General features: G+C 43.1%; 1 protein-coding gene across 4 annotated transcripts in view; it reads right to left on the bottom strand.

Annotated features, from left to right (window-relative positions):
• The window catches only part of CACNA2D4 (calcium voltage-gated channel auxiliary subunit alpha2delta 4), a 197073-nt gene that overhangs the window by 99685 nt on the left and 82120 nt on the right, over positions 1 to 15268 (bottom strand). For all 4 annotated transcript variants that reach the window (XM_048499810.1, XM_048499812.1, XM_048499811.1 and 1 more), the window contains 2 exons: positions 14463 to 14564; positions 7576 to 7703 (listed from right to left, as the gene is read on the bottom strand). In XM_048499810.1, the coding sequence (XP_048355767.1) occupies positions 7576 to 7703; positions 14463 to 14564 (230 nt within the window). The remainder of the gene's footprint in view (positions 1 to 7575; positions 7704 to 14462; positions 14565 to 15268) is intronic.

Raw genomic sequence — 15268 nt, 5'->3', positions numbered from 1 at the left:
TATACCGTCTTGTTCTAGCTTTCAGGTTTTTTTCCAGGTGGTAATTCTATCTGCTTGTGCGCCTCCAACACATTTGTATGGGGTTTGCAGGAGAAAGTTAAGGTGTCCAAATGGACCCCTGCTCCTTTGCACGAAACTCCGTGGTTGGGACAGTTTTATTTGCAGAGAGCTTTTAACAAATTGGAACATTCCAAAACAAGATTCTTCCCCATCAGTCTGAAGTGGCACTGCCCACATCAGCCTTCCATCACCTTATTCTCACCTCATTCTCTTGCATAAGTAAATGAAGTCTGAGTGCCATTCAAACAGGGGATTCCCAAGGTTATGGACAATCTCCCAGCCAGAGATCGTGCACATGATCCGTTCTGGAGTAATTCTGTTTAATCTCTAGAGAAGTGATTGAGGGTGATGGAGATGGCAAGGTCCCCAGGGAGATGATGCAAGAGACAATGGCTCATTCCACACATGCAGAATAATGCACTTTCAAACTGCTTTCAGTGCTCTTTGAAGCTGTGCAGAATAGCAAAATCCACTTGAAAACAGTTTCGAAAGTGGTTTGAAAACATATTATTTTGCATGTGCGGAAGGGGCCAATGACAAGGGGAAAGAAAGAGGAAGCAGCAGGCCCACCTTCAGGTATATATAAGGACATTTCCATAAGGGTGCCTTCATTTTTTAAGCCTGCAAAAGAGGTTCCTTATAAAACATACTAAGATGTGGACAGATTAATTTTTGAAGGTGTTTATATCATTATCGAAAATTGCCGCAGGATGCAGGTGGATTGCAAAATAATTGTGCAATTTATGGTCAGCCACAAAGTGGAGGTTTGTAGTCGGAGAAAGAAGAAAAGTGCTTCCTCCAAACCCTCTCATAAATCTCTTCTATCAACAATTATCTGTAGCAAAGAGGACTGCCAACTTTCGATTTTAGAAAATACGAGGTAGAAAAGAATTTGCGGCAGAGTGAATTTGACAGCATATAGGCAGACTCTGGCAGAATCTAGCAGGTAAGAGGATGAGCCAAATAGGAAAATCAGGGGGGAAAAAATAACCCCTAGAGTTGACAAAATGTACTGGCTTTTCAGGCCCACTACTGGTCGTCTACCAGAATCCATATAAAATAATGGAGAACTGTCAACTCTAGGAGGGACTTAAAAGTGGAAAGGCAACAGAGAATTGCAGGTGCTTTCCCTCCACTTCCCCCTCACACACACTTCACACCCTTGTTTGCCTTCTTTTTCTTCAGCCTCATCTTCCTCTCTTTGCAGATGACTTCTCTACCCACCCTTCCTCCCACTACAATGCCAAAAAAAGCTTATCAGCTAAAGAGCTGAGCACCCTGATGATAGTGCCTGAGACAGAAGGGTTGAGCAAGAGCACACAGAAGGCTTTTAAGTAGTTTCTAAACCTTCCAGTAGTTTCCAGATTTCACATGGAGGAGTGCTGCTCTTTATTCATTTAGCAACATCATCCTTTCCATCAATCTCTGCAGACGTGAACCATTCCTTGGGAAATGCAAGGATTTATGAGACTGGCTTCTGTGTAGTCTGTAGGAGAAACAGTGCTGGTGCAGGCATCTCTTCTCAGCCCCACCCCCTTTCACTTTGGTTATTTCCATACAGTGAAAATCAGTTTCAGACTGGGAAGGGGGAGAGGCTTTTTTCTATCAGCTCCCTGCCAGGTATAAACCTGGGGTAAACCTATCTCAAATTAGTAATTGGCTGATTGATTGTATGTGCAATTCCTCTTCACAAACCTGGAGTCAGCCCCCTACAGCCACCCATCACTTAAGTGCAATTTTGACTCACCTGCTGCGTGATTAATGGAAGCATATGGTGCATATGGGCCTCGGAGCACAGAGCTAATTTTGGATGCCTTAAAGTATTCTTCTGCATTTTGTTTATTATGGTGAGCAAATGTCATATTATTACACTGCCTTGATGATGACCAATAGGCTCTTGATTTAGCAAGAGAACTCAAGTTTACGCAGCTACCAGTTCACACCCATGCACAGTAATTCCAGTCCAAATCCATCGAAGTTAATGGCCTTCTATGCAGAGGGGGAGGGGGCTTGGGGGGTTGATGTCAAGTCTCAGCCACCCTCCAAGACAAGAGACATTCAGAGGTGGTTTGCCATTGCCTGCCTCTGTATAGCAACTCTGGACTTCCTTGGTGGTTGCCCATCCATGTACTTATCATGGGAAGCCCTGCTTAGTTTCTGAGATCTGGTGAGATTGGACTAGCAAGTCCATCAACTGTAGTGGACTTGCACTGGAGTAACTCTGGATAGGACTGCACTGTATGGAACACACACAAGATTTTTTTTTCCAGTTTAGGTTCATTTTATTCCTTTTCTTTATTTTCACATTTTATTTTACATATACATGCTTATATTCTGTACTATATTCCTTTTCCATTTCCATTGGTTTGAATGGGAAACACATTTCTTAATGAATTCCCCCTCCCATTCCAACTGAGATTAAATTCTCAGGAACTGCATGCTGAGAAATCAGGTAGGGGGCAGCAGTGATAATAAATAAGCATGTTCTTGTAAGTTTATATCAGTCTTCCTATTCATGTGTACAGAAAGTAGGGACGGAGGACTGAGGAGATCTAAACCATGCCCTTCCTGGCTGCACTCCAAGGCTTGAAAAATATTTTTCTCCCTGCCTGGATCCACCATTGGAAACAGGGCCTGGCTGGAAGAAAAACGTAGAAAAAATACCAAAGTGCAATGCAGTGAGAGAAGGCACATGAAGGTGGTGCTAAGCTCTCCTTGGCTGTGTACTCCATCTGTTTGGAAATAGACTTCCCCTTACTCCTCTTTCTTTACACATGCACAGGCTAGCTCATTTAAGAACTAGAGGATCCACATCTACGTTAACCTTTAATTTAATGAACAAAAAGGTTGCCTATCTTTACTCAATAGAGACTAATAGCTATTGCATGGGCTATTTTTATTTGGGGAAAGGGACAAAGGAAAGGAATAGCTCCCCCGCCCCAAATCTGCTGACCAAGAATCTATTTCTAAGGGAAAATTGAATATATGCTGCATGGATATCTCTCCAGTAGGGGAAACTGCAGTTCCATAAAGACCATTTGAGATGATGAACAAGGCCACAGAGAGAAAGTTTAAGCCCCCACCCCTGCCTCATAGCCTCAGTTCTAATGACCTTCTCTGTAAAGTCCAATCAGAGGCCAGCATCTGGTCTAGTCTGCCCATTATTTCTAGCATATTACTGACTGCAGTGTACTCATATTCAAATGGTACAGCTGGCCTTGCCTTGCATCTGTAGATGGGGCAACTGCATCATTTGCTTCCACATACCCCTCCAAACTTAACACTACCTCTTTGCATGGCCATGGTTGCAAGCAAAACTTTGCTTTGCTTTCTCCATCCCAGTAGCTGCTGTTGTGTTCCCCTGCTGGCATAGGAGAAAGTATAGGGCTTTCTACATTTAAGTGCCAGAAATCCAGGTGACCTAATGTGCATATTATGCAAATAAACCACATTACTCCCTGGGTTATCCATCAGTTGCTTTGCATGTTCTATTTTTAATCATCAGAAAATAGTTGGGGAATAATTTGGACATTCACAAGAATTGCCTTGATAAAGTTATCTAATTTTAGAAGCCAGTTCAATGCTAAAATGAAGAAATCACAAACTGAGCTGTAGGCCTTCAACAAGCTGGAAAGAAGCTGCTCTGAGGAATTGGGAAGCGTTCCCTATTGGGCCTTCCAGATCCATCAATCACAACTATAACTTCCTTCACAGGCAACATCAAAGGTAAAACAGAACAAGCCTGTTTCCGCTGCATAAAATAAGCATAAAATGGTCTGCACAGCACAGTTAGCCTTCAGTTTCTGAATCTAAAAGGCCTAGGCCCTAGAGATTTTGGGGGTTTTAAATGAAAGTTGGGCGTTTGGGCCAGCTAATGTTCCAAAAAAGGTACTGGGTAGCATAACAAGATTTTGGGTAAAAATCTAGCAGCCAGACTGTTGTTCCTTGCCTTGAGCCCAGTTTGCCGGAGCAGGGTGGGATAGAAATCCAAATAAATGAATAAATAAATACGGCAACCCCAGGTATAGTATATTTATATGCACACTCCAGGCTTGCCAGGTTCCTGCCAAGGACTGAGTGGGAAGGTGGGTGGAATGATTCCCCTGCCCACTTCCCAATGTTGATTTGGTGGCCAGTGGGGGGAAAAACTGTTTAAAAGTTGCCACATCACTTCTGGAGGAAAATCCAGATGTGATATCAGCTCTCTCTAGGAATCCCCAGAAATTCTAGGTTAAACTATAGCATTTCTGGCAATTCTCAGAGCAACCTGATGTCACTTCCGGGGTTTTCCCAGAAGTGATAATGTTCTGGCACCGATAGCACCCTCCATGCCCCAAGCTTGTGCTGGTTTTCAACCACAATTTGGCAATCTTAATGCGCACACTCTGCAATGCTACCTGCCTCTTTCCTAGCATGCTAAGGCAAGATGTTTGCCCCTGTGCCTCACAAACACATCAATAAAGAGAACACAACGGCAAGCACATAGGAGCCATTCATTATACAGAATCAAATCAAAATCTTTCCCATGCCAAATTGGTCAGCAATGTGACTGAAGTTCAGACAACTTTAAAAGACAGACCTTTTAGCACAGTCCTCTTCAGTGACAAGATCTATATGTCTCTACTGATCATTAAGTGACCTTGTCAGTTATGCATCCGCTGAATTGCTCTTTCCCTGTTCTTCCCCATTCTTCCTTTGTGAATTAAAAATCCCAGATGGCCACATTCCAGATATGAAGATATTCAAGTACAACTGACTGTCATTAATTTTTCAGTTCTAAACAAATCAGACGTTAGTGGTCTGGGTTTGATTTGTTCGAGTGAGAATGCAAATCTTTATTTACTATTCAGCTTCTTAGCAAAATGGTAAGAATTGCTCTAGCAGTCAATCAAGATGTAAACCCAACAACATCTTCACATCAAGTTTAATAAACTATTGAAGTTAGCACCAGGCCTTTCTATCTTTTTCAACTCAAGCCTTCTATTTCAGGTTCAAAAGACCCTTAAGTCTGGTGCAGAGGATCTTCATGTGTACATGAAGGAGGAGGACAGAATCACATTTACAAGTATAACCCACGTTACTGTGGGTTTTCCCCGCACAATTAATTTAAAACATTTTGAGGCAGGAGATGTTTCTTCCATGGAACTCAACATTGTTTTTACCCCCCAAAGTTTTTTTCTAGCTTCAAAATGTTTTAAACGAATCCCCTTTAAATAAGATTCTCTGGCCAGTGGCGTATCTGCCTGTCCTCGGGCGCACACCTTTTGGTCACATGGGGGGGTGTCAGGCACCCCCCCCCCCACATGACCAAATGGCGTGAGCCACAGCCACCAAGTCCTGCCCATTCCAAAGCTGGAGCTTTTGAAAGTGCCTGAGAAAGTGCCTGAAAGTGCGGGTGGGGCCACACTCCAACCTCCATGAAGGCAGTGCCCCACACCCCCTCCATGCAGGCAAGTTGGAGCCCCCTGCCCCTGAGCCCAACCCCACGTCTGCATGGAGGTCAGGAACATGGGGGCATGGCCCCATCCCGAGCCAATGAGCCTTTGTAGTAATTTGCATATTTAGCAAAGGCTCATGGATATATTGTTGATATGATCACCATAACTGAAAAAGATAGTCCAAGGCAGGGCTGGGCCTGCTAAAAGGATCTCCTTGCAGACCAAGGAGTGGGGCTCCAGGGCAGGGGCTCGCCCCCGAGCCTCGCCCCCACCTCTGTACAGGCAAGCTGGAGCTTTTGAAAGCCAGCTGGTGTAAGGGGGCCACGTGCGCCTCTGTCTCTAGCTGAAACATTTTGAAAATGCCTTCAGTTTCTGTGCGATCTATTGACTGCGTTTCCCACGCTTCTCCACTTCCCTGTCCATTGCTGCCATTTGCTGAGCTCACGCAGTTCCACCTCGTCTGTTTATTTGCAGAATTTCTCCTTTATTTGAGGGTGTGTGTGTCAATCTTTGAAGCACTGAGTATATGAGGAGTATAGAATGGAGCACAAGGCTGTGAAGCATTGATTGAACAGAGCTCCAAAAAAAAGGGGGGGGGATCACATAATGGTGGCCAAGAATTGTTTCAAGGAGGTGAATGCAAACAAAAGGCGGGGGGGGGGGGGGGTTGAAAACACTTTACAAATGTTTTCAAAGATTTGTGCAGAAAGGGCCCATGTTTGACTGCCATGCTTTCTGTCTGCATACTTAACAGTGCCATCCTCATCAGGTCTACTTAGAGTCCTACTTAGATCTACACACCGAGGCTTAATTCCAGGAAAGTACTTTCAGGACTACACAGGACTCTAATGCATTTAGACTATTTATTTATTTATTCATCTCATTTATATCCCTCCTTTCTCCTCAATGGGGGCTCAAAGCTGTTTACATTGTTCTCTTCCCCTCCATTTTATCCTCATTACAACCCTGTGAGATAGAGTAGCCATGTCTTGCTCTATCCAGTGGCATGACCATCCCACCCAAATAGTTTGAAATAAACCCAAATCCCATTCCTGGTGAGTAATGCTAAGAAAGGTTTATCTGGAAGTAAATCAGATGCTATTCAGTGGTGGTTTACTCCCAGTAAAATGTTGTAGCTCTAGTCATTCAAATAACCACTGATACAGATCTGAGAAACAAACAAACCCTTAAACTCTGTGCTTCTGGGGGTGGAAGGAAGGACTCTGTACAATATTCTCCAAGTTAAACTAGTAACAAATCATTACCATTAGATTAAATAATAGCCTATTCCACACAACACAAATAAAATGTCTTCAGGACAGAAATAAAAGCACTTTGGGGAGGAGCTCTGCACAGCTTTCCCCCTAAAACATCTAGAAAATGCAATATTTCCTCCTCAAAAGATTTTATTTGAAAATGCTAAACTAGCTACCGTATCTTTTTTCACAAAACAATTTGAAAATGTTTCCTGTTTTCTCCCACACGATTTTTTAAGTTCCTCCGCCGTTTGCTTCCTTCCATTTTCTGCCACTACAGTTTGGTTCCCTGTGCTGTCTGCCATTTGGGGAAGTGTCCTACAGGCATTTTGTCAGCATTTTGTCATGACTGCCCATCATTTCTGTCATTGCTGTGCACCAATAAGTACTGTTTGCCAATTATGCAAAAGTATCATTTTTCCTTTTTTTTGGTTTTGTTTTCTGTGAGCTATCTTTGAAGCTATGGAGACATGATTTGAGAATTGGCAACATGCACAGATTTTGAGTCTCTGTAATTTCAAAGATACTTCCCAGAATTTTTTTTTTAATGGAAAGAACCGTCGTTGCCAGAAACGCTTTGTTATTCTGCACCATGCGGACAAAAAAATCCAAAACAGTTCTTTTTAAAGCATCTGCAAAACATTTTAAATGTTTTGTGCAGAAAAAGCCAATTTTTGAATAGTTACTACATGAATGCTGCCACTAAAGGGCTGGCTAAAAATACCTTTGGAAATTCTGTTGCTATGATTGTGTTAAGAAGCCATCTTCTGATCTCTGGATCAACAATTACACTGGAAACATATGGACTATATGCAAGTTACCTGATGCTTCTTCAAAAGGAATGCTGTAGATGAAGCTCCCTGAAGGATGTTCAGCAGCTCTGCGGTACCACAGGGGGAAGTGGTCCATGGTGAAAATACTCTCCTTATCTTCCCTGGTCAAAAATTTTCTAGGGAAAAAAAAGAGCAAAGGAGGTTTTTTGCCATTTGGATGTTCTACTGTTACTTACAATGGTCAAAGCACCTTACCTCCTTTAAAAAACACACACAATTTTTCAAGCTTTCCCCTTCTAAATAAAATAAAAACAACAGTACGAGAAGAATAAAATTATAAGCAGCCCAAATAAAATAGTTTCATTATAGTAGTACAAACGAGCAGGCAAACAAACCAAAAATCATTCGCTGGAGGCTAAAAGTATCAAGTAAGATATTAAATAATATGCTGCTAATGTCATAAAAATTGTGCTTTAAACGTCTTCTAATTTGCACAAATGGAACTGGCAGAAAAAGGAAGAAAATTAAATCACTTCTAGTTTGTGGGATGGAATCAATGCAGGATTCATAGAAAATGCCCATGAAGTTATTTGACATACAACCTTACTACAAAATCAAAAGATGACAGGGCAATCCCTCTTCATGCCATCAAACTGTAGAACTCCTCCAACTATGCTGGATACGTTATCTGTTATTACTGCAGGGTCACAAAAAAAGCTATACTTTGGGCATTTCCCCACTCTCGTCGATCGCCCCTATGCCGCGCGCTGCTCTCAGTGCGCGGCATCCCTGGCATGTGCCCGGACGTCCCCACAACCCTGCGCTCTGCGTGGGGTCATCAAAAGGCACCCTTTGCAAGAGCACCAGGGATGCCGCGCGCTGAGGGGGCACGACAGCAGCAGCGTTGGGGCGGCTGCGCTGTCGCCGCCCCTCTCGTGGGGAGTGCCGGGGGACCCCGCGCTACTCTCCACAAGTAGCGCGGGGCTTAAGGTAAGTGGGGAAAAGCCCTTTTATTACTACAAAAGAGAAAGGGGAGAAGATTTTAAATCTGAAGGGGGTGAGGGCGGATATATCTTGTCGTGAAATGAACTCACATCAGCACTAAGGCACAGGTGGTGAGAAATTCCTGGAGTATGAAGCCTGGGTGCAGCAGTGTTTGGGGAATGCAAGGAGTTCAGCCAGTAGGTAAGTCCGTAGAGTCCTCCATTAGAAGCCGTCATTTCCTCCAGGGGAACTGATCTCCATAGTTTAGAGATCAGTTGTGAGAGAACACTAGGCCCCACCTGAAGGGTGGGATCCTACTAAAGCTACACTTAGGTATGTATTAGTGCTGTTATGTTTTTGATACATCTTTAACAAAACAACAATCACCAATATAACCTTCAAAGCAAGACAGGACAGGATATTTCACATTAAGTGAATATAATCCGTGGTGGCGAACCTTTGGCACTCCAGATGTTATGGACTACAATTCCCATCAGCCCCTGCCAGCATGGCAATTGGCTGGTGGGAATTGAGTCCATAACATCTGGAGTGCCAAAGGTTCGCCACCGCTGGAATATATCATGCAACAAGCAGAGGATATCCTTCGGCAGTATAATCCTGCAAGTGGTGGGTGGGGGCTTGGGCACTAATGCTCAGTATTAGAGCGTGGGTGTTCAGTGTGTTTGTCCTTTCCAGTTTGAGATCCTGGAAGGGATGGCTTCTTTCTCTTTCTCCCTCTGTATAATACGTTGCTTGATTCTTATTTATTTCTAGAGTGAAACTGCAGACTAACCTTTCATTTAATTTGCTTTGCTCCCTGCTCTTCTCTGTAAAGGGCTTCTTAGTACCTCTGAGCCACTATGCCACACGAGACACTGCTGCTACTGCTGCTTTCCTACTGTTAATTTCTCCTCCAGAAACATCCCTAATAAGCCACCACACGTACAGTGACATTGGCTACAGGGTGAAATGAATCCAATTCACTGTGTGTGTGCCTTGCTTTAAAGGACCCTGAAGCATTTTAACAAACACAACACCATACACAGGTATAGTGCAACTTTATCATCCATTACAGAACAGTGCAGAGAGGGAGAGAGCTGTTATTTTTACAGCTCGCAGCCATGCTATGGAAACATTTAGGGCATAAAGCAAATTGTGCCTACCAGGTAGGATTCAGGGAGACATAATATGCTTAGCCAGACTTCCGCTGTATTTTTTTAAAGGTCTGTTTCTATTCCCCATTCCCAATAACAAGCATTTTGTTGTTTTAAAGGCACACAACACAATCAGGATAAGGGATGAGGCCAAGGTGTTCAAAACATTTTGTTTGGGGGACAAAGTAAACAAAATGGGTGCCTATACCACAGAAAAGTCATTGTCTGCTCCTGAGCTATCAATGTCTAGACAGATTTCTGCACATAGAGTTTCTGTTTACCCAAATTCCTGATTAGCTAGACATCTGGAAGCTTCACAGACTATTTGCATAAGCGAGATTAACAAGTCCTTGACTTTACTGAAATAAACTGGTTTGGCAACAGAAAAATAATCCGGTCTAATATCCTATATGTCCATCTGCATTATGAGTCTTCCAGAGATGTTAGGAATGCCACTAAACTAAGATTGCCAATCTCCAGGTGGTGGCTGGAGATCTCCTATGACAACAACTGACCTCCAGATAGCACAAATCAGTTCTCCTGGAGAAAATGGCCACTTTAAAAGGTGGGCTCCATGGTATTATACCCTGCTGAGGGCCTTCTTTTCTCCAAACCCCACCCTCTGGCCCAGAGGTGTGTGGGGGGGAATGTCCCACTTACCTGGCTGGACCACCGTTGGCCCCCCTTAGCCACAACCCGCCAGGCTGAAGGAGCAACCTGGCGGGGCTGAGGGGAGGGGTGTGTGAGGACGATTCTCCACCCCCCATGTGACCAGCTGGCATGCGCCCGGGGACATGTGACCCCACATTTCCCGTGAGCGCTTCACCTCTGCTCTGGCCCCACATGCCAAATCTCCAACCCAGACACCACAACTCCAATCCCCACATGCCAATTTTCCCAACCCAGAGCTGGCAACCCTACCTTAGCTTCTCAAGAATATTCCATGGAAATATTAAGAAGGTAGGTGGGGCTGAGAGAGTACTGAGAGGACTCTGACTAGCCCAAGGCCACCCAGCAGGGAGAAGTGGGGAATCAAACCTGGTTGTCTGGATTAGAGTCTGCTGCTCATGTGGAAGAGGGAGGAAACAAACTTGGTTTTCCAGATTAGAATCTGCCAGTCATGCGGAGGAGTGGGGAATCAAACCCGGTTCTCCAGATTACAACCTGTCATTCTTAACCACTATGCCACAAAGTTGGCTAACAAAGTTCATGGCAACAAAGCATAAACTTACCCTAGATAAAAATCAGTTTTAATCCACTGAGCCTTCTATGTTTAGCCCTAATACAACCAACGTGAATTGTCCTTCAGTCTGATTGAAATCAATGGGACAAGTTATTCATAACTAACTTTTGATTGCACTGGGCCCTTCATGTCTTTCTGAAAATCACCGTGAGCTTTAGTAACTTGTTTTCATCAACTGAAATTGGCCCCGTGTCACTTTAATTATGCTATGGCAATAAATTCATGCCAGAATTCAAGTCCTCAGGGACAGAAAGAAAAAAAGATTAAAGCTTTGAGCTGAATGTCAGTAAATGTTTGTTAATTAGACATCTATAAACACAGATACTAAATATAATTCGTCCTGTGCGTGAGTGTATGTAAGTGAACTGTTTGCTGAACTTTTTACTCATGATTACAGGCATGTTGTGGCAACTTCACCTGTTAACTTGTATGCTTTTTCGGCCCCAAAGCTGTAAGAGCGTAGCCAATTGTCCTAATCCAGAGAACTATAGCAGCAACATGCAGTCTGTTGTGTCCACTGGGAAATAGTTCCTAGTATAGAGTGAAGCTTGGGTGCAGATTGTGCATATGGGTCACATATGGAATAAATCATGCAGATACACATGGATTTCTGCACTGCTGGATACATTTATGCTGTCCCCAACCTACAACTGGTTGATAAGTTTTTGGTTTTGCATATAGATAGTCTCCTTTATCAACAACTCACGCATAGAGATTAAGATTTTTTTTTTTTAAAAAAGAACCTTCAGAAATGTAATTAAAGCAGTACATATATTTGCTTTGTGAAAATTAGTGGTACCCAAATCTGAAGTGTTCCAGGATTTAAACCCCCCAGGGATAGGAAATCCAGATTGTAAAACCTTTTTCCTCTAGGTGGCACTGTTGGTCACCTCAAACTAACCTGAACCAGCCTGTTCACAGCAACGCACCATCAGCAAGAAGGAAAACAGGATGGTTCCTTTTCAGACCAACTGGTATCAGCGAGAATAAAAACCAACTGGCCCAAATAAACACTAGGACACAGACGGCAGGAAAAACAGGTGAGGAGACAGAGGATCACAAGTGGCAGGGATCACAAGTGGATCTGCTGATTTACACCACACCACTACTGGCTGCCTTCCCTCCCTCCCTGCCTCCCGTAAAGAAGAATGTTTACGTAGTGTGGTGCAAACTACTGGCTCCATAAGGCAAACAGATACTTACTAAAAGGAACTAAAGGGACATACAGGCTAGCAGGAATCTTGACGTTCAGAGGCAGTAAACCTTAGAATATCTGTGTCAGGAGGCTATCTCAGGGAAGGCTTTCAGCTCTGTGCCATTTGATGGCCCTCCTGAGTTGGCCACTGTGTGAGACAGGATACCACTTCTTGTTCTTCCACAGTTCATCACAGCCATTTGCATTTCAAGCAGCTAGTGCATGGTTGGTAAGCACTTTCCCCTTCACCCATGGCACATAGCACTCCACTGTGTCACCTGAGCAGTTCTTCTTGACTGATTTTAAAGGTGAATTTGTATGAGGACTGCAGGGCAGGACAGTGAAACTAGTGAGGCTTCTGGTCACATTACTCAAGAGAAGCTGTAGCAGTATCCATTACTGAAGGGATTCTGTTATTAATATCTGCATTGTGCATGTACTAACAGACACTGCCACATGCAATTGGAAAGGATCTGGTTACTGGTGTTTTGGTAGCAGCAGGTGTCACATGCTAACTAAGGGAGATACAGTTTCTCCAGACAATGGACACAGCAGGAAAGTTAACAGGCTTCACTGTACAAGCAACCAGCATCCTTACACTCAAGCAAAGAGACTGCTGATTTGAAAACCCAATCAACGGGTTGTCAGTTATTTCTTTTGTTGCCTTTGGCAGAGCATTGTTCATAAACTGAAAGGTGACAGATCAAGCTTGCCTTGATGATATATCCCAGGACAAAGACACTTAGATGTCCCTTGCCAGAGGTATATACACTCCAATGGCACCCATGTACCAGGAACAGTCTCTACTACCTACCTTATGTGAATATTGTCCCTGTTCTTTTTCTATTTTGCCATTTACAATTGCCTTTAAATATAATATTGGCATGCAGAATTACTATCCTAAAGGCTTCAAAACATCTCCTGAATCTCTGTAACTGAGGGTGGGGGGTGCTGGTGGAGGAAGATGCATCTTGATTCTAAGTGAATATGCATATAAATACACATGCTTGAATACTAATGTGCCATGTACTACACAGCCTGGCATTTTGCAGATTGCATGTAGTGTTTACTCTAAACAGTTAAGTATGATAAAATATTATAGGTAAAATATGATAGATTATACGGATATTTTCCCTTAGTATATCTGTAATTTACAGGGGTGAAAGCAATCTGTTTTAAAAACTATGCAAGCTATTACAGAGTGAATAAATACAACAAGTGGAAAAACAGCATTGCTCATGCAGTGACCTTTAATGGCAGAACAGAGTTGTTACAAGTATACAACGGTATATTTAGTTTTGTCTGTGAGGCGTTCAGAGATCCGGATATTAAAGTGCTGACTTCAAAGATCTGCAGTAGTGCTAATTTTCTAAACAGTCCCAGGAGTCAGATGGACACAGGAAACCCACATTTGTGCACATGATCCCTTATTAATGCAATAACCATGCAGAAGCTTGGGCTGTACTAGGGCAACCCATAATGGATTAGGGCAATTGTGTTTAGCAACCCGTGTCTCCTTCAGATGGTTTAGGTGTGAATCCTGACATTTGAAATTTATTCCAAGGCAACGTAGAGACTAATCTAGGCTCCAGTGAAACCTGGATCCTTGGGAATTTTTCAGCATTTCACAGATGATCACAGATTAATACAGAGAGGAGGGAGCAACTCCTGATTCTGTGACAAATGAAAGCAATATACACATGGAAAGCTGGCAACTGAGTGTTAGGTGGGAGGCTAAGTTGGCTCCTGATTTTCCCAGAAAGGACATAGCCAGCCACCTACTACCATGATCAACATGGTTTGTGATGTTTACTGATTTAATGCATCCTGAAATCAGCACCAGAATCCCTGTACTGAGTTAATTCAACGCAACTTTTGAAATCTGCAGAAGAACTCTGTGGAGGTCAGTGTCTGCAAGAGGTGAAGTAACTGGGTGAAACAGCTTTGGATTAGTTGTTAAGGAAAAGGATACAGTTATGCTGTCAGTGACTTTGATTAATGATCACTAGCTGCTAATTCATGACATAAAGCAAGCACCAAAGTTGGCCAAGACTGTCTAGCGTGTACATTTTGATAGGCTGGAAGATCTGTAACAGAATAAACAGCCACCCTATATCTGCACTGCATTAGGCAAGAACAACATAGATTATCCTTTTTCCAAACTGCATATGAACAAATGACACATTTCTCTGAAACAAAGAGACCACTATAAGCTCACAAAGAGACACAACTGCTGTTTTTGACTGATGTAGCTATGTCACTGTACTACTGCAAAATCCAAAACAACATTTTAAAAAGCAGAGCAAGTATTGAGTGGCATGCATCTTCATGAATAGGAATGTGTGTTCAGGAGACTCACCTGTTAGAAAGCTTCTCAGTTCCAACATAGAAGGCACTTCGCATGAGGCCAGCCCGAGTTCCCATGAAAGCCATCTCCACTCCCTCTTCCATATCACTGTTTCTTTGTACATTGCAAATAAAGGGAGACAGTGATAAATCTCAACAAGGCTGGTGCGGGACAACAGTTTATGGTAAAAAAAAGGGAGTACAGAAAAAACCTCTTCCTGTAACACACAAGTCACCTGTCCTTGATTAACAGTAAATTCAGGAAAGACAAAAGAAAGCAATTCTTCACGAGATGAACAGTTAACTTACGAACTTTACTTCTACAAGATATGGTGAGGGTCACTTTACTAAGATTACTTTTAAGAGGGGTCAGGCAAATTCCCAGGTCTATAACAGCTCTGAAACTTCTGGAAACTGGGAAGTAAAGGGTAGTGCAGTTGTTTGCCTTCATGTCCTGCTTGTAGGATTCCTAGAAGTTTCTAGCTGATCCCATAGGTGCCCCTCTAGAATCTTAGGTTTACTGCTTTTTTACGTACCTAGTCCCAGACATATACATACTTCAAACTAGTCAGCAAGAAGTAATAAATGATCTCTGAGTGACCTTGCTTCGCCTGGGTAATGGGTTATATGCCCCTCTTGGCCTGATCCAGCAGGATTTGTCTTATGTTGGCCAATTACCCATAGCGAGGTTAGCCCAACTTCAACGAGAACTGGCCAGGGAGTCTTTGGCCCCTTCCGCACATGCAGAATAATGCACTTTCAATCCACTTCTACAATTATTTGCAAGTGGAGTTTGCTATTCTGCACAATAAAATCCAG

Source organism: Sphaerodactylus townsendi, linkage group LG06 (genome assembly GCF_021028975.2).
Source record: "Sphaerodactylus townsendi isolate TG3544 linkage group LG06, MPM_Stown_v2.3, whole genome shotgun sequence".
NCBI lineage: Eukaryota > Metazoa > Chordata > Lepidosauria > Squamata > Sphaerodactylidae > Sphaerodactylus > Sphaerodactylus townsendi.
This window is presented reverse-complemented; position numbering and strand designations above follow the sequence as displayed.